Source organism: Rosa rugosa, chromosome 7 (genome assembly GCF_958449725.1).
Source record: "Rosa rugosa chromosome 7, drRosRugo1.1, whole genome shotgun sequence".
Lineage (NCBI taxonomy): Eukaryota > Viridiplantae > Streptophyta > Magnoliopsida > Rosales > Rosaceae > Rosa > Rosa rugosa.
This window is the reverse complement of record NC_084826.1, coordinates 39,652,989-39,673,045: the sequence shown is the minus strand read 5'-3', so window position 1 is coordinate 39,673,045 and position 20,057 is coordinate 39,652,989. Positions and strand designations below refer to the sequence as shown.

The 20,057-nt window shown below is 38.7% G+C and overlaps 1 protein-coding gene and 1 long non-coding RNA gene across 2 annotated transcripts; both read right to left on the bottom strand.

Moving 5' to 3' along the window:
- Positions 1–7,372: 7,372 nt before the first annotated feature.
- LOC133723705 (uncharacterized) lies at positions 7,373–9,695 on the bottom strand. Its single transcript, XR_009853202.1, has 4 exons — positions 8,202–9,695; positions 8,026–8,059; positions 7,861–7,938; positions 7,373–7,539 (listed from the first exon to the last, which is right to left on the bottom strand). It is a non-coding gene; the product is annotated as an uncharacterized LOC133723705 (long non-coding RNA).
- A 909-nt stretch (positions 9,696–10,604) lies between these two features.
- LOC133722458 (5'-adenylylsulfate reductase-like 5) lies at positions 10,605–14,825 on the bottom strand. The gene is made up of 4 exons (XM_062149347.1): positions 14,434–14,825; positions 12,596–12,777; positions 12,009–12,133; positions 10,605–11,316 (listed from the first exon to the last, which is right to left on the bottom strand). Exons 1-4 carry the CDS (start codon positions 14,593–14,595, stop codon positions 10,886–10,888), a joined length of 900 nt encoding a protein of 299 aa, XP_062005331.1. The 5' UTR covers positions 14,596–14,825; the 3' UTR covers positions 10,605–10,885.
- Positions 14,826–20,057: the final 5,232 nt, after the last annotated feature.

Genomic DNA, 20,057 nt, shown 5'->3' with positions numbered 1-20,057 from the left:
GTTTTAATTCTTGATCTGGGTTTGAAGAAAGATGCTTTGATTTTGATGTGGGTGATTGGAAATTGATGGGAACCTAGCTAACGATGGGTTCATTGGGAAGTGCGGTTCCACTAAACAGAGACCCTGTTCTTCGTTCTTCTTCTAATGGTGGTAGAAACTGTAATAGTGAATCAAGTACATGCAACACCAGAAAGCTCCAGAAGACACCTAATAAAAAGAAGAAGGCCCTAATATATATATATATATATATATATATATACACACACACACATATCCTATCCAGAGCGGAGCTCCGCTTTGAAAATTAACGTGTGAAGTTCGAGTTTTGGGTCACTTTTCGGTCGCATATCCACATCTCGACCGTTCAGTTTTTAGGTACTAGTATATAGATCGTCTCTGCAAATTTTCAGCTAAAATGATGATCGTTAAGGCATTGATAATTGCCTTAAAGCTAGTACGGTTCAGGTTGACAGATTCAGTCCGTCCATTAGTTTAACCGAGTTAGATACCTTAACGATAATCAACTTGGTTGAAAATTTGCAAAGATGATCTATACACTAGTACCTAAAAACTGAACGATCGAGATGTGGATATGCGACCGAAAAGTGGCCCAAAACTCGAACTTCACACGTTAATTTCAAAGTGGAGCTCCGCTCTGGATTGGATCTATATATATATATATATATATATATCACTTCCACTGAGAGATTCATTTTTTTGTCATTTTAAAGGATCCCTTGTGGGACCCATTTTTCGATCGCAATTTGGCATTTCGACTGTTCAGTTTTTAGGTCCTAATGTATAGATTACTTCTGTAAATTTTCAACCAAATTGATGACTTTTAAAGCATCCAAAAGTGTGATTTACAATTATAAACATGAACAGTTCAGGTTAGACAGATTTGGTTTATTCATTGATTTAGTCTAATTTGATACCTTAACGGTCATCAATTTGGCTGAAAATATACATAAGTGCTATATTTATGGAGTTTTAAGAATTAAACGGTCGAGATGCGCGCTGATATTTGATTACAAAATGAGTTCCACAAAGAATCCCTTAGTGGAAGGGCCCTATAAATATATAATTAATAAAAACAGGCCCATCGATTTTTTTTTTCTTTTAATTCAAAACTGGTATCGAACCAAGTCTGACTCGGTTCGAACCTGACCTAGACCAATTTCTCATTTTTTAAGAAAATCCAAACCAAACCGACCAATCCAGTTCAGTTTTTCAAGTTTACAGGCTTTTTACCCACCCCTTTTTTTTTTGGTCAATAGTTCATTCATTAACAAAAACATATATTACTACAAATATAGATGTGCATAAGGAAGCTAGAGTCACAGGCCCAAAAGCCCAATAGACAAAAGCTTAATTAATCTACATCCAACACAAAATAAAAAACTGAGGCCCAAAAGCCCAACTACAACCAAAACAACCGCAGAGCTGCAGAGAGACTAGCCGCCATGCCTGTTAACCACCAAACTGCAAGGCAACGACCAAGGCTTCACTTTCAGATGCCAGAGGTTTATCCACCATCATTCTCCATACCCGAACAGCCTGCAGAAGAAGGACAAATGTACCAAAAGACATAAAAACGGCAGTTATGGTGGTGGAGATCACCGAGCAACACAACGCCACTAGTCTGGCGACATCCACAAACAATGGTGGAGTACCAGTTCGACAACTATTTCTAGGTGTAGAGTTAGGTGTATAGACCCAGGTCGAGAACGGCTGTGATGGTAGGATTGTGAAAAAAGAAAAACATGGGATAGAAGATGAAAGGTGAAGTTGTATGAGGATGAGAGAAAAGATAGTAAATTGGACTGGAGCAAAGAGAACGATAATGAAAGTGAGACATAAAGCCTCAGATCTGAGAAAAAGCTTAGGAAAAACTCACCACAGAGGACAGAGACTCACCACAGAGGGTGGAGGAGCGCTGTCGACTCTCAAAACAGCATAGAGTTTTTGTTTTTTAGATAAAGCTAAGCTTTCATTAAGAAAAGGCAAAAGCCCAAACAAGAGCCAGACAAAAGTCTATAACCCAACAACAGGAAGAAATAGAAAGTCAAATTCTCCTACTGACACCAAACTAATACAACAAAGGAGGGAAATACAAAGCAGCTAGCTAGCAGAAGCTGGACAATAGGGCAGTCCATCATTCTGGAGCACAAGAGTCATAGACGGTGGTGGCTTATTAGCCCATCTGATTAGACCCACTGCCCGATTTCCAAGCGAGGCTGCCGTATGGGCTGCCATGTTAGCTTCACGGGGAACCTATTCCCATGAGATTCGATTGAAGAAGTGACTCCTCCATCTAATATCATCAATGATAAAGGTAATTTTCCAGTTTCTGCTTGTGGCATTGGAATTCAAGGCTGTTAGTACCTCTAACGAGTCAGATTCAACTCGAACGATCCTCAGGTTTTGATCGATAGCCACTTCAATCCTCAAAAGGATTGCCTTAGATTCTACTGCCTCAATCGATCCTTCACAGAAGCGTTGTGCTCCACCCGCTACCACCGAACCACTATGGTCACGAATTACGAAGCCCAGACCCCCATTTGAAGAATTGATTCATGACCCATCACAATTGATTGTCATCGAATCTGGAGGAGGAGGTTTCCATCTTGTATTGCAATCAGAAACAAATGCCGGAATGGGAGTAGTTGCATTCATGAATTCAACAGCAAGGGTCAATCCAGCATCAAGAACTATGGCAGGAGAGGGATACCGATGCTGGTAAACAAACTAACACCGAGCCTTCCAGATCGCCCAGCACAAGAAGCAGATTAAGGTAAGCACCCATTTTTTCTCATTGGCCTTTGAAACTACCCCAGCAATTCGTAGTAATCATGTGTCTATAGAAGTAATCTTCCGTTTATCAATTTTTAGTCCTAATGGGGATCCAAACTAGATGGAATCTACCCAAGGACCCAGTAGAAGGATATGCTACATAGATTCTTCAAACTCTCCACATATAGGGCAGACAGGATTAGTTGTTAGCCTTCTATGAAAAAGATTCTAGAAGGTAGGGATAGCATCATTCAAAACCCTCCAAAAGAACAACTTAACCTTCGGAAGAGTTAGGAGTTTCCAGATTAGTTTCCAACATTTCGGGTCCACAACATGGGAGGATCCAATGATAGGACCAAAAGAGACCAAAAGAGCTTGACTCATGTGAATGAATCCAGTGATATCCCGATTTCACAATATAGCTACCCGATTTATTCCATGGCCAGATAAGACGATCAGGTCCATCCCTTCTGCCAATAGGTATAGTCAATATGTGATTGATAACTCTAGGTTGGAGTAAATGAAGAATCTGATCCAAATCCCAGTTTCTAGTCTCCCAATCAATAATTTCACTGACCATACTAGAAGCATTGCTTGGGACTGACCCAATAGTTTGTATCAGCCCATCATTTGGAGGGGGGATCCAGCGATACAACCAAATATTGATAGAAGAGCCATTGATGACTTGCCAGCAAGAACCTTTTAGAAAAGCATCTCTAGCATCGATTAAACTTGACCAACCCCATGATGCCCTGTACCCTTTCTCCGCCTTAGTAAAATCACAATCAGGGAAGTACCTTGCCTTCATCACTTTAGCCCATAATGAGTCTGGGCTCTACATTAGACGCCAACACTGTTTAGAAAGTAATGCTAGATTAAAGTGGTGTAGGTCCCTGAACCCGAGACCACCCTCAATCTTAGGTCTGCCCATGTAGTTCTAGTTCTTCCAATGAATCTTGGAACCTGTCTCCGAAGAACCCCACCAAAAATTGCTCAAGGCTGAGTTTATGTCATTGCAAATTCCATTTGGGAATTTAAAACATGTCATGGGGTACGAAGGGACAGCCAAAGCCACAGACTTGAGTAGAATTTCTTTTCCAGCGAGAGAAAGGGAGTTATGCTTCCATCCCTCCAATTTCCTAGAAATCCTCTCCTTGATAAAAACAAGGGCTTCTTTTTTAGATCTTCACCATATAGTTGGCAGCCCAAGATAGGTGCCTGGGTTCTCGACAACATCAATCTTTAACAAAGTGCACATTAACCTCTTCATCTGATCCGGAGTGTTCGGAGAGAAAAATATGCTAGATTTCTCTTGGTTAATTTGTTGCCCTGAAGATGAGCGATACTCAGCAAATAATCGAGAGAGTTGAATGCAATTCATAAGGGTTGCTTTCAAGAAAAAGAGTGCATCATCGGCAAAGAAAATGTGAGAGAGGGTAGGACAAGACCTTGTTAGTTTAATGCCAATAAGACCGCCCTCACTCACTGCTTTAGTCAGCCTAAGTGAGAGTACTTCACTAACAATGAGAAAAAGATAGGGGGATAAAGGGTCCCCTTGCCGCAATCCCCTGCTAGGTAGGAAGACCTTTCCCGGATTCCCATTCAAAACAATAGAGAAGGATACCGTTGTTACACATGCCATGACTAGATTGATCCAACTTCGAGAGAAGCCAAACCGGATTAAAGCAGCTTCTAGGAAATCCCATTCGACTCTATCATAGGCTTTATTCATATCTAGCTTAAGCCCCAATTCATGATTGCCACCCTCTCTTTTCAACCACAAATAGTGGTAAGATTCATGAGTCAGCATAAGGTTGTCTTGAATAAGTCTCTCCGGAACAAAGGCGTTTTGGTTTGGGGAGATCAGTTGTGTGAGCAGCGGCTTCAAACGATTAGCTAGCAGCTTTGATAAGATTTTGTAGGAATTGTTACACAAGCTAATAGGTCGAAAATGGGTAGTTCTTTCTGGGTTAGGGATCTTTGGGATTAGAACAATATGGGTTTGGTTAATGCTCTTGAGATTTAGCTGGCCTGCCAAAAAGTCACTAGAGGTACCCGACACCACCTCATTCACGAGTTTCCAATACTTGTGATAAAAAAACCCGGAAATCCATCGGGATCAGGGGACTTTAAAGCTCCCAGCTGAAAAGATGCTTCTTTCACTTCATCTAGAGAGAAAGAAGTTACGAGACTATTGTTCATGTCACTAGTCACAACGGGGTTAACCCCTCGAAACACATCGCCCCATTGTCTAGGCCTGTGATACTCTTGAAAATCGGCTGAAATTGAGTTTCAAACTCCCTTCGAATATAGGCTTCCCTCACAACCCAAAGACCGGATTCATTCTGGATTTTTAAGATACAATTCCTTTGCCTGTGGTAGAGGGTAGAAAGATGGAAGAATCTAGATTTTGAATCACCCGTTTTCAGCCAGTTCACTCGAGAGCGTTGGTGCTAATACTTCTCATCTTTAACCCAAACAGACCCCAATTTATTTGTTAGGGCCTTTTGTCGTTCCGTGCTTGTGAAGGGTGATAGATTTTGAAGCTCCTCCAACTCCTCCAAACAAGCCTTGATTTCAGCTTTGTTGCATCTAGGAAACCTGTTCTTACTCCAAACCTTAAGCTTTGACTGGCAGCGGAAGGTTTGAAGTCCACTGAGAGATATTGGATCAAGATGGAGTCTTGTGCCAACACTCTAATGATTGGATAGGATTCAGCCTCATCAGCCCATGTTGCTTTGAATTTGAAGGAGGATTTAGGTTTTGTTAGAGTAGGGTTGGTGTCTAGATAAATTAGATTGTGATCTGACCCAATCCTAACAAGGTAGGTTAGACTAGTATTGAGCCAGCTTAGTAGCCAATTCTCCGAGACCAAACAACTATCAGGCCTTTCTTGTAACACCACCACCTCGTTTTCTTTTCTAGCCCAAGTAAAAGACTGACCCTTAAAACCAATATCTAGTAGTAGATTGGCCGATATGAAATTATTAAGATACTGTCTGCGGTTTGTATTCCATGGAGCACCACCTTCCCTCTCAAAATGAAAGGCAACCTCGTTCAAGTCTCCAATCACCAACCAAGGTTTCCCATCAGTCCGACCCTTTCGACACCATGATTCCCAAAACTGAGCCTTATCCACTCCATATGGGGGACCATACATCCAAGTGACCCTGATAGGGTCATTAGAACCCGGGATAGTAATATCAGTATTAATAAAAAACTTAGAGAAGTCTATAACATCCACTCTGAAGTCTGACTTCCATCATAAACTTAAGCCACCTGCAGAGTTAATTGGGTTCACTGTATAACCCATACTGTAGCCCATCTATCTTCTTATTTTGTCAACATAGGAACTGCTCTGATGCGTTTCAGAGAGAAAAACAAAACCACTAGTTTAGGAGTGGGTGTTCTCCCTTAGTGTCTGCACTGTCAAGGGCCTCCCCAAGTCTTGACAGTTCCATGCAATGCAATTCATTGAGTTCTTGCAGCTGATTTCGGCCAGCCGCCACAGCCCTGGAGGTGAGTTAAATCCTCCATATCATTCGATTCAATAGTAGAGACAGTAGGATCCTCTACACTTCTGCTAGTCAATAAGCTCGCGCTCTTACCACTGAGATCATCATGCTGGGACCCAAGAGAACATTCAAAAGCATGAATGTCCCTTCCATCATCACTTCCAACTCCAAATCGACCTTTCCTCCTTCCTCTTCTTCCTCCTCCCCTTCCTCTGCCAGTTCCATTTGAAAGACGGAGCCCCAGACTGTGAGAAATCTTAGTCTTCTTCACAGCACTCTTGGGTATGGTCAGATCCTCATTCTTCTTTTTCTTACTCTTATTCGAGAATGGATCCTGGGGCAAGGCAGCGCTCTGTTTGTTTGTTATGGGAGGAACTATACCACTAGCAGAGTCGAGCTCCATAATCTTGACTGTTGATAGCTGACTCACCAGTTTGAAAGAGTCAGTGGACAGGGGTATTGGGAAGAATGGGTTAGCATTATAGTACTCTTCCTTTTTCTTAAAGGCCCAGGGTGGAATACATTCCGGGTCAGCCCAAGACCCATGATGAAGTCTGAGCGCATCCATGGCCCGCGTAATACTCTCATTTCTAGGGCTGGGTTCGGTTCGATACCAGACCTTGAAGCCCAATATCACCTATCGAACCGAACATTGTTGGTACACAAAATGGGCTACCAATTACCGGCCAAAAAGTTGGTATACCAACTTGTCGGTATACCGAGATAGCCGGTTGGTATCGGTTGGTATGAGTGGGCTTTAAGATTGGTACACAACTTGTCGGTATACCAAGATAACCGACTTTAAGATTGGGCCAGCTTTTAGCTCCGGCCCAACTGCAATTGTAAAAGCCCAAACAGCCAAATCTGTCCAGCAAATGAAAAACTGCAATAATCATATGAATTTAAAGGCCCAACCATAAGCAAATCTGCAAATGAAAAATAAGCAAAGTTCAACACTTCATCTCATCATCACTTCAGTTCAACCATGAGCAAATAAAGCAATACAAACTTCAGTTCATCTTCATCTCATCATCACTTCAGTACAACCATGAATGAAATAAAGCAATACATCAACTTCAGTTCATCTCATCATCACTTCATAGTTCATACAATTTCTAATTCAAACACTTATAGTTCACACTTCACACAAATGAATGAAATGATACGTTGCTCCAGGTCTAAGCCGGCCTTGATTAGATGATTACTTGAATTTCTGAGATTGGAACAACACCTGTAAAGCACAGTAAGAAAAACAAACTTAAAATTTAAGAAGAACATAACAATTCACAGGTACATGACTATATTTTCTTCAGTCTTAATTCTACCTACAGCCATCACATATAGATAGTGAGTACTGACATTACTCAAAACTACTAATTCATAATTCATTTGACATTATTTCGAAGAGGTATCAATCCAGGCTGTTACTAATTCTACCTTATTCTCAAGATGAGATGTATCTATTACGCATAAATCAAACCTACCACAATTGCTGCAAATCAAATCTACAAAGAATTATCAATTATGCATAATACGAATTAATGAATTATACCTTCAATTGTGTAGTGACTTTGCCTTCGTCTCCCTCAAAGTCTCAAACACTCAAACTCAGTCCTTGGTCCTCTTGTTCCTGCAAGCACAGAAGGGAAACCATGAAAACCCAGAACATATTGGTAAAGAAAGAGCAACAAATCACAGGTTAAGAACTCATAGATACCACTTGAGATTAACGGCAACAGAGACCCATTCCACTTGAGATCCACAACAGCAAGATGCAAAGCAGCAAAAGCATTAGTCTTAGAGATTACTCAATTTAGAACATGAATCGAATGAATCCATGCGCTTCTAGCTCAAATTGAAACAAAAATCGATTGAGTCTTAGGGAAAACTCACCGGTCGTAGGACACTAGGACATGAATCTCTTATCTCTGGGTTCGATTCTTGGATAGTTCGAACATCATCACTTCAAAGGGCTGAAGGAGAGGTCGAGAGGCGCCGAGGCGGAGAGGGTTCGGGTCTGAGAGAGGGCTCGATCAAACCCCCCTTAGGGTTTGGAAAATTTAAAATCGAACGGCTATAATTTAATATGAAATAAAACTAAATCGAACGGTTATAATTTAATATGAAATAAAACTAATAATAATCAACGGTTCAGATCGATATATATAAAATTTATTTAAATAAATAAATAATATATACAATATACGATTCGGTACGGTATACCGTATATGTCTAAAATTCAATACCAATACCGTACCAATATATTTCTCTCAGTTCGGTACTACCGTACCAAACTTTCGATTACCGACATGGTCGGCTACCTACTTTTCCCGTTCGGCTCGGACTCAGTTTGTTGGTTTGTCTTGGCTGAAAATGCCAGCCCTACTCATTTCTGAACATTACCCCATGTGCATCAGGATCGTACAAGCTGGGACCCTGTTGGAGTGCTTGCTTGGTCAACCTTGGTCTCTGTATCACCATGGGGGACATTGAGTCCTCAGCTTGTACAGTGGAGTAATCATTTTCATCCCTAGTACCTTGAGCCATCATCGTGTTGTCCCTATCAATCTCTCCCCTCGAGTCCAAATTCAAACTTTGGCCAGTTCCTCCCCCACTTGATTTCCGGCTGAAGATTCCGGTGGTCGGAGCATATGGGAACTCCGGTGGATAGGTTCTTTGTGTGAATACAGGTCTTTGAGGAGGATATGCAATTAAGGAATTATCATACTTTACCCCCAATTTGATAAGTATATGATTTACCTGATGCCTGCAAGCTGTGATCATATGTCCTAGCCTCCCTCAATGAAAGCAGAAATTCTGAAGTTTTTCATACTGTAACCGGATTCTGAAAACAGTTGCATTGGGTCTGGGTAATTGCACAAACGTAGCCAGAGGCTTCTTTGTATCAAAATCAATCCTCATCCTTAAAGCGGGTTTCGTACTGAGGGTGAGAAGAAGATGCCATCTGGTTTGTAGTGAGTGCACAGAAAATAAACTGTAGAGACAGAGCTCTTAAAGCCACATAAAGTGGATAGTTCCTAACTCAAATCGAGTAGGTGAGCAATAAATTATAGATGGATAAAAGAAAACACATTTCCACATGCACAGTGAAAGCAATCAGTACAGGTAATGGTTCTAGTTTTCAGTAGATAAAAGTATATCATAACCCAGGGTCAAGAATCATTCTCTTTTGTAGGCTCTTAACTCCGTGTGGAGAAAAGCCAAAGCGCAGAGTAGATAGCTTCCCTTCTTGGTAAACAAGGAGGGCTCGACCCTTTGAATCAACCGTTAGCTGCTAAAAACCAGATTGATACTTACCTGTGAGAAGTCTGATTTAATACAGAGCAGTAGCTAGTCACCGGAAAACTGGCCGAGAAGGAGAGATGTTTTTAGTAGGGCTGGGCACGGTCCCAGACCGGCACTGGATTTGCTGGGACCGGGACCGGGACCGGCTTTTTTTTTTCGGGCCGGGCTTGCAGTTCCAGAGAATAGGGACCGGGCTAAACCCGGACCGGGACAAGCGGGCCGGTTTTTTCGGGCTTTCGGGCCTAACCCGTCTTTGAAAAAAAAAAAAAAAAGATTGATAAGAAAAGAAAGCCAGAAAGGTTTTTGGCTTTGAAAAATCGAAGGGAGAAGAGATTTGGATTGCTGGGAAAAGAGAAGAAAGATCGTGGGTTCTTTTAGTTCTTGATGTCGTGCACGACTTGCGGTGACTGTAGCGACGGCAGCGGAGGAGGACGAAGAGAACGAGCACGATGACTGCGCCGGAGTTGAACTTGAAGAGCGAGAGGTAGAGGAAATGAGGAATAATGGACTGGCTGATCTCTAGTTTTTGGAGGAGGAGCAAAGTTGGGGGTGGGCATATATGAATTTCACTTTGGGGGTGGGCATATAGGCCTTTCTCTCTCTAATAAAGTTTCTTTGTATCTTCGTTTTTCACTTTGTTGTGTTGAATAGAGTTTAGGATGAAAGAGAACCCTGTATTTACTTTTTTTTTTGCCACCCGAGTCGTGGTGAAGCTAGTTACATACTTATTATAATATTCAGGATTCATGAATATTTTCTTTTGGCAAGTCGTTAGGATTTAAGGATTTTTTCCGACTTAACGCATGATCATCTCATAGCTAGTATAGGTGGTAAAGGCAAAAACTCATGGAAACCTTGCTGGTGGATTTCACATTTCCTTAAGCTAGGATGCCTCACTTCAAGGTTCGAACTATCCCCTTATCTGCGCGCAAATTAAAAAAATAAAAAAATAAAAAATAAAAAAAAAATATTTAAAAATAAAAATAAAAATAAAAAGAACCCTATCCATGTAAACTCGTATGGGAGGGAAGTTGATATTACATTCGGATGGTCACTCATTACAAGTAATTTACAAAAACCATGCTATTCTCAAATTTACATTACCTTGTTTGCTTTCCCAAAAGCCCAACTCAAACAAGGACAACAGCTTCAACTATCATTACTGGTAAATATGGTGAGCGAGGGAGAGAACTACCTGCCCCAAAAGCCCCACATAGAGAAGCTCTTTTCTACCCCTGGATATGTCTTGTACAAGATTGTAAGTTCTGCAGTTAAGATGACGATGATCTAGCCGATGAAGATTCACCCAAAGAGACTGAAGTCAGGGAAGAAGCCCAAACCCTGGCATTCTTTGCACCTTCGTGGAAATTCCTGGTCTTGCATAATCTCAGCTTGTTCCAAATCCTCCTAACATCAACCATGTGAAGGATACGCCCCATAGTTTGACTCGTCTCCCCAAATATTCCCACGTTGAAATGTGGAACGTATAGAACCCAGAAAGCTTTCAGGTGAGTCAATACCTTAGGCAATATATGTATAAGTGCCCTAAGACAGAGAAACAATGTAGCGAAAACTAAATAGGGTTCCCTCCTTGATATCTCTCTTAGTGACAGCAGGTTACTCATTGATTTGATTATGGATTTTTCACCAGATTCACAACTGACGGATTGATCATGATTGTAATACTGAACCGGCTCAAGTCCTGATAGACACAATCAGACAGCAAACAGCATAGATGGTCAAGTCACTAGACCACTGTTCCAATTAGTGCAGAAACAGACGAACAAAAGAACAAAACAAGAGGAACCGATATAGTGCCAGTGACAATTAGTGTCAGGGGGCAGTGACAATTCCACTAGTTAATCCTAACCTGACCATTAAGTTAATCGTGTATCAAATGACTAAATATAATCCGCAGTCAGTTGTACGTTTGACTCGAGTACAATGTGAACTAAAAGCCTATATGAATTTATTCACAGATACTCATAAAATAAAAATATACTTGATCCTTATGCTAACCACTCAAATGCTTCGGTTGACCCAAAGTACATTGTGAGCTAAATGCCTAAATCATTTTCATTCAAAAATTACTCGAAATAATAAAATTTGACTTGATCCTGATGTGAATAAATCTATGCAATTGACAAAGTTGGCATTTCCTTCATGTACTATTTATTACTGGGATAATCATGTCATACTAGGTTACTCATGTTTGACATTACCTGATATGTTTATTATGTGTTAGCAAGTCATAGCATATACATTACAATCACATAATTCGACCCAAAACCAGCTAACTGCATACTTGAGGCATGTTATCAGTCATGTTAAAGATTGACATCCCCACAATTGGGCATCACACATCCTTAGTAGTTAAATTTGAAAAAATCTTACCTGTGGTTTTCTGGTAAAATTGGACAAGGGACAGGAGATCTTTTGGACCATAATATCGGACCCTTGACGTCTGATTGACTATTAAAATAGAAGGGAAGCTAGGGATTCCATATCTTGAGAATACACTGCAATAAAACAAATCAAAGGCAGGTGAGTTCAGGCCAAAGACATGCTGATATTTCTACAACTTCAAAGACGGCAAAATTACAGAAATTTGTGATATTTCACAACATTCCAATAAATGTGACCCTGGTTCTGTTGGTTGTTCGAGGAAGTGATGCAATAAAATATAGTAATTGTACAAAAAATTGTTTTCCATGAAATTATTTATCATCAAACACAAAGGCAACAATATTATGCAACATTAACGGTAAAAGATGCAACATTAACGGTAAAAGACCGGCAAAAAATCTTTTCCATCCTTTGCTAATCAAACTATGCTATAGTAACATACAAACAGAACAACAATCAAACTCAGCATTTCTTTCACCTACAAAATCTAGCTATACAGGCTTCAGAATCCAAGGCAAAAGAAGGAATTTTATGCAAAGTTAAAAGACAAAGCAGATCTTAAAAAAAGCTCGCACCTTGGGAAGGCTGAAGATTGCTCAACTGCTAAATGCTCCACTTGAGGGAACATGAAGCTAAGCATTTCAAAAATAGGATACAATTTGCGTGAAAATGGGCACCAGGAAGCGTAAAAGAGCACAGAAGTATAACCAGTCTTCCGTGTTGATGCTAATGCTCTGTCAATGAAGTCCCCATCCACCTGAAGATAACAACATTATATAATGTCATATTTACAACTTCCACTGGAAAAATAAATAAATAAATAAATAAAAAGAGAGAGAGAGTAGGTTTTGCAAGTGTTAAATCCTTCAGTGATAACATTAAATTTTTATTTTGAAGCTTATTAAGAAAAAAGGAAAGAAAGAAAAATATATATTGACGATAAAATCATCCCAAGTGGTAACTACTTATGGAACAGATAGATTTTAACCATAGACTTAATCCCTGTTTTCAAGGACTATATGTGAGACTATAACAGCAGGAAATCAACCAGCCATTCAGATTGAAGTTGAAATAGAAATCACTGGGGAAAAAGGTTTGCTTCCTCAACTACATTAGATAAAATAATAGAACCAGGGCATCCCAAGGAGCCCTTGTTTCACACAAAATCCTAGAGAGATTGAGATATACAAACCGTGTCATCCAACATTGTCTGTAACGAAATACCTTGAACAGAATTATGCTTAAACTAATCATTTTAATTTATTACATGGATTCCAAAGCTATAACAGAAAAATGGTGAAACATTAATTTAAAAGACAGGGTCTAAAGAGAACCTTTTCTCTTGAATAAAAAAAAAAAAACGAGCTTATAAATGGGAGCATCCATGGTAGACTCACATGCACAGAGCTGACATCAAACTTCAAACATTCAGCTCAGAAACACAGAATCTGGAGCAGAATGGAAGCTATGGCAAATACACTTAAATTCAGCCACACACAAAAAAAAAAAAAAAAAAAAGCCATGATATTCAAAGGATCAAACTCCATATGAACACCAGGTCAACAACCACTGATCTGATTCCGACATGATCAGAAAGTTAACATTATTTGTCACAGGCATGTCTTGTGTTTATGACCTAAAAAAGCTAATAATTAATATCTCAAACAACCAAGAGTTGAATTCAAAAACAGTTTAGGTTTAGGTAATGCAGAGAAAAGCGGCAGAATTTATATGTGTGTGTGTAATTAAGGGTAAAGAAAACTCAAGACTAATGTTTTCAAAACTGGATTATTATCCTTTTGTATACTTTTCTGGAATAAAAACAATTATCAAAGACAAACAATATCCGTGCAACCTACAGTTAATTCTCTCTCTCCAATAATCCTAACCTTTTCAGGAATATAAAAAAAAATTGAGTCTCAAGTATATAGACTACAATACTTAACAGACTCATCAAATGGGGGTAAAGACTAAAATTCCCCCAAATGCACTTTGTGCCACCAAGCTAATCCCAGGCCAGGGATGGATAATTTGATTTCATGCTGTCTAACCGTAATCGGTGGCTTCAGAGAAGAAATCCTTTCTGACTGCAGCATAAACTCACTAACATAGAACAGCAAAAGGACAGGGATGATAGAACTACGAAGACAATCCCAATAATACAAGCATAGTTTGCATTCCATAACAACTTCGAGTGATTACTGAAAGAGAGTCTGTGGCTTAAATTAAGCATGACATGCCTGCCTGCCTTAATTCAAATGAAAACAGATCAAAGCGAGCACGGAAAGGTAAGATGTGATTGTGATTGATGGCACATACAGAAACCTAAAATCCCAATTTCCAGAGCAGAGCAAAAGAAAATCCCAAATTGGATTAAGAAATAAAAAGACAAAAAGGGTACCCTATGCCATACCTGGAGGGGTGGGTAGGGGGAGGTTGCGACGGGGCATTGAGATTGAAGAGTGATACGGAACAGATCGGACTGGGGAGGGCAGACAGGCGAAGACGACGATACCAATTGTAGCGTTGTGATTGTGATATATAACAACAACAAGATTGCAGATTTAAAACCCATATATGAAATATCAACAACAACAACGAGAATGAATATACAGCAACAACAAAATGCTATGCTGATTGCTGATTGCTGATTGCTGATTGCTCTGATTGCTGGTATTGGATTTGAGGGTGAATCCTTGCTTTTTTGCTTGGGGGCCAATAACACAATTGACTCTTCTCTTCTCCCTCTCTATTTTTTATTTTATTTTCTCAATCCCCTCTGCGACCTGCCTCGTCCTCGTGTGCCAATAATTAAATATCCAGAATCTGCACCCCCAATATCTATACTATTATTAAGAGAAGAGGCTTTGTTAGCCAAAATGCATATGAAATTACATATGGATCCTTACATCATATATTAATTTGAAATTATATTTAATAACTAAGGGATAATAAGGTAAATAACAAAATCAAAATTGAAAAAAAAAAACAATAATTTACTTATCTGCAAATAACTTCCCACTTTTCCACTATGTGCATTTCATCCAAGACAAAACTTCCCACTATCTGTAATAACTCCCCACTTATTTTGAAAAAACTTTTCCATATTTATTTAATTAATAATTATTCACACCCATCGGGTGTGTTTTGTTCTAGTATCTTCTATACTATTATTAAGAGAAGAGGCTTTGTTAGCCAAAATGCATATGAAATTACATATGGATCCTTACATCATATATTAATTTGAAATTATATTTAATAACTAAGGGATAATAAGGTAAATAACAAAATCAAAATTGAAAAAAAAAACAATAATTTACTTATCTGCAAATAACTTCCCACTTTTCCACTATGTGCATTTCATCCAAGACAAAACTTCCCACTATCTGTAATAACTCCCCACTTATTTTGAAAAAACTTTTCCATATTTATTTAATTAATAATTATTCACACCCATCGGGTGTGTTTTGTTCTAGTATCTTCTATACTATTATTAAGAGAAGAGGCTTTGTTAGCCAAAATGCATATGAAATTACATATGGATCCTTACATCATATATTAATTTGAAATTATATTTAATAACTAAGGGATAATAAGGTAAATAACAAAATCAAAATTGAAAAAAAAAACAATAATTTACTTATCTGCAAATAACTTCCCACTTTTCCACTATGTGCATTTCATCCAAGACAAAACTTCCCACTATCTGTAATAACTCCCCACTTATTTTGAAAAAACTTTTCCATATTTATTTAATTAATAATTATTCACACCCATCGGGTGTGTTTTGTTCTAGTATATCATTACCGCACCCCAGTAATATACATTTTCAACTCTTTTTGTTTTTATTTAGATAATATCAACCATTGAGGGCCATTAACGATTCACACCATGTCTCTAGTCCAAGTAAACAAAGACTTGTTATATACCAATCAATAACTCTACTTAGCTTTTTTATTTCAAGACGAGCCTACAAGAAACAGAACAAAACCTAATAAATCTAAACTCCAAGAGAATAGTCACCAAATTAATTAACTAGAGAGAAGAGTTGAAAGCTGCAAAGAAAAATAAAAAATAAACTAAAAATAGAAAATAGATAGACTGAGCCTAAGCTAATTTCAGGCCCAACTACGAGAACACCCAAAAGATGGAAAGCCCATGTGAGGAACAGCATCCCACCTTTTGACCACAACCATTATAGAACCTACCTTGCGCCTTCCACCGTCGGCTGCACAAACTGTGCCTAACCCATAGCAGCCTTGAGATGACTAATGACGTCGATCGCCAACCACCCTACATCCGCAACGCCATCGTGCTTGGCTCTACCAATGCCGCCATCTCACATTCCTCAATATTCATACTAGAAAAGCACCAGATCGAGGTCGATCTAGGCGTCTATCTTTATTGGCAACTAGGCCCTAGCTCACCCACCGAGCATAAGAAAACTTAGAGTCTGACGTTTAAAAGAGTTTTGCTTTGGGTTACACACACAGACACTCCTCTAACTACTTAATACACATTCCAACTATCTTACATTATCAAATCAGATTTCATATGCTCATACAAACGTTAAAAGAATCTGTCATAAAATAGACCATTTCTTAGTTCAATGCTCATTTAGTGGTGGTGGTGGTAATGGAGGTTATGGTTTGAAGGTGGTGGTGATGGAGATTTGTGGAGGAGATGATAGTGGATTGTGGGCAGTGGCGGAGGGAGGAATATATATGTATGGGGGCCAAAAAATTTAACCAAACACCAAAAGACCATTGATGAACCAAAATGGCAAAATACATCCCCTGTATTTGGTTGCAATCAGTGCATATGATACGCTCAAAGCAAGCGCATAATTTAACCCTGAAAAGATCGTTAGTAGTATAAGCAAATAGGGATCGTTCTATTCCGGGGATTGAGGGTACACCTGTCATTGTCAAACAATTAAACAATTAAAATTAAAACAAAGTATAATATTCACAAATGTATTCACAAAATATAAACATTTTACACGAAAAGGGGGGATTTTGTTTTTGGTTTTTTTTTGGAAATGAAACTAAGTTAACAAAAACAATTAAAATGCAAAAACATAAAAATACGAATGGAATGAAGGAACAAAGATCAAAACCGAAACTTATGATTAAAATTGATTCAAACCCTAATATTGTTCATCTAAGTCATGAGAAAGGAGTTGATCATGTGAAACATTCGAAAGCAAATGAATTCCCATTTTTTACTTTTCAATGCTAATTAACCTAAGCGAAAGCACCTAGATTAATCCTATCAAACATGCAATCAAACCCTAGAAAGCTAGTCAATCATGTCATGTTTAACGCATTACACATAGAGAAAGGCTATCAACTCAAGTGTACAACTTAGTATGGAAAAGTCCACCTAATTGCAATTCTCTTTAATTAAATTCGATCTTTGTACAAAACCTTTACTACTTTGATTCAAGTTTACACAAAACGAAAAGTCGATTTCATGTTCTTAAACCTAGCACCATTCATATCGAAACCCTAAGTGTTTGCAACCACATAAGATTAAAATACAAAAGTTATCTATAACGCAAATTTAATTAAACAAACCCACATAAGCAACTCTCGAATCACAATATATGAATCTGAAAATTCTCAATTAATCATAAAAATTCCAGAAATAATACTTTGTTCAAACATATATGTCAACTAGTTCATAACCAACAAAATTCAAAGCAAAGGTTACAAAGGAGAATCGGATTACACCGTGGATGAAGATGAGATGGATGATTCACGTTGTGGATTCTTGAAACTCGAAAGCAAGCTTCAAGGATGGCTATGGATGGAAGTGCTCACGGCTTCTCTTCTTCTTCTTTGGCCTTGCTTGAACTCGTGGAGATGACTAAACTTGAAACTAGAGGATGGAAAGGAAAATGGAAAGGAAATGGAGAGACAAAGAAAATGGAATGGATGAAGGAATGTCTTTTCTTCTTTGTTGTAGCCTCTATTTATAGGCTACCAAGCAAAACTATTTGGATTTAAACAAATGATGATATGTTAGGTTTGAGCATTTAAACATTAATGGAATTTATTAGGTTTGAGCATTTAAACACTAATGGAATTTGTTAGGTTTGAATATTTAAACACTAATGGAATTTGTTAGGTTTGAGTCACTTTCTACTCATTTTTCCTTCAATTAATTCTCCACCAAGACTTCAGATTTTGCCCGTGACTTCTTCATATGAAATGATCCATCATGAGTGTAGATCATTCTGTAAAATTTTCAGAATTTATCTCCATGTGTTTGGGCCGGAATTTCTGCTGGACTCCTTACAGGTCCAGTTTTCCAGTTTTGCTTCTGCAGAAAATTGGGCTGACTGTTTGAAGGCCTTCCACTTCTTTTTGGCTCTTGCACTCTTCATAAGAAATGTTTCTTAGGATGTCTAGAATGGATCTGGAAGGTTTCAGCTCATTTGAAGTTCATTTGGTCAGGTGGTCGCTCCTTCTTCCTTGCTTGGCTTGGTTTCTCCTAGCCGGAGTAGGAAAATGTGTAAAGTTGACCTTTTTAGTGCATTTCCATTTTTCTCCATCATTTTATGGACCTAACACTTATTTCATCATCATCTACTCCAATGTACCTAAAAATAAAAATTGAATTAAAAATCGATTCGTTAAGGAATTAACTAAGCAAAATGTGAGGAATTAACTATTAAAATATCACATTAAAATGCTTCTATCAGCATATAACTGCCATATAATACACATGATACTGATGATAGAACATCAAGTTATCAATTCATCAATTCACATTATTTGTTCTCAACAAGTCTACACAAGAACAGAGCCACAGAGGAGAAGAAAAACAGTCAAAAAGAAACAAACAAATTAATCAACCTGAGTGTTGGCTTTGGTAGTTGAGTTTGATCAACAAAGAGATACTGATATATGGGGTTTGAGAAACAAAGCCATCGCAGCAACTAGGAAGCCACTACCAACAGTTGGTACTTGGTTATTGACTTTGAGTGCAGAGTGCTGGCTTTGGTTCTTGGTAGTTGAGTTTGAATATATATGGTGAATGGGGTTGCACAAGAAGCTACGTGCTCCTCTTTTTCTTATTTTTTCCGTCAGTTTGTGCCTTTGTGATTGTGGAAGACTGGGAGTTGTGTCACTTGTGTTGTGGGCCTGTTGATATCATGATATGTTTAGACGGTTTGTGTGGGCTTTCAAGTTTGAATTGTGCCATATATGGGAACACTGAACACAATATATATACATATATCATATATAAACAACATATATGGCCACTTGATGGGGGCAAAATGTATACTTGGTAGCCAAATGTCAAAATCTCAGTGGGGGCAGTGGCCCCCGCTCGGCTGCCTCCTCCCCTGATTGTGGGTGATGCATTCTTCAAGGGGAGAAGGGATACTTAAATAGAGAAAAGAGAAGTGTACAAAATGATTACGGAAAGCAAAGGAAGAAGTTAGGTTCTTGAATTGAGCAAAGAGGTAGAGTATGAGAGTCGTAATAAATCCCAAAACCAAGGGAAAATGGTATGAGAGTGATGGTGTAGGTTAGAGTAGGTAATGATGAGTGAAAGATGATGATTAAACGTAAAACATGGCAGATTTTTAAGTGATGATGATGGTGGACTTTTGGTTAATATAGAGAGTTGAGATGGTCTGGAAAACAGGGAAAATAGATGAAGTTGATTTTGAACCAAAAGTTTTGGGATTTGGTTATGATAGAATGATGGTGAATGGATGTAAGTGGAATAAGTACAATATTACTCCTCCTCCTTGATCCTCCATGAGTATGGCCGGAAAATACATGGCACCAAAGTGAATGGTGGTACGAAGCCACTTGTGCCGCCAAAAGTAGTGGTGTATGGAAATTTCGCCAGAAATTCATTTTTTTTTTCTCTTGTCAAGATTTTCTACAAAACAAGGAATTGGTTCGTCAACACTAAACTGGACTTTAGAACAAGTAATTTCGATGTTTTATGGCACAAATACATATATGAATAATGATCGAACAATAGGCAATCTAGCGACCCACTAGATGCAAC

What these genes read in the sequence shown, in the direction of transcription:
- LOC133722458 (XM_062149347.1), bottom strand. Translation starts at nt 14,595, where the DNA reads ATGGGTTTTAAATCTGCAATCTTGTTGTTGTTATATATCACAATCACA. An exon ending in CCCCCTACCCACCCCTCCAG is followed by an intron (nt 12,778 to 14,433) that starts GTATGGCATAGG and finishes TGTTATCTTCAG; the next exon opens with GTGGATGGGGACTTCATTGA. An exon ending in CAATCTTCAGCCTTCCCAAG is followed by an intron (nt 12,134 to 12,595) that starts GTGCGAGCTTTT and finishes GTTTTATTGCAG; the next exon opens with TGTATTCTCAAGATATGGAA.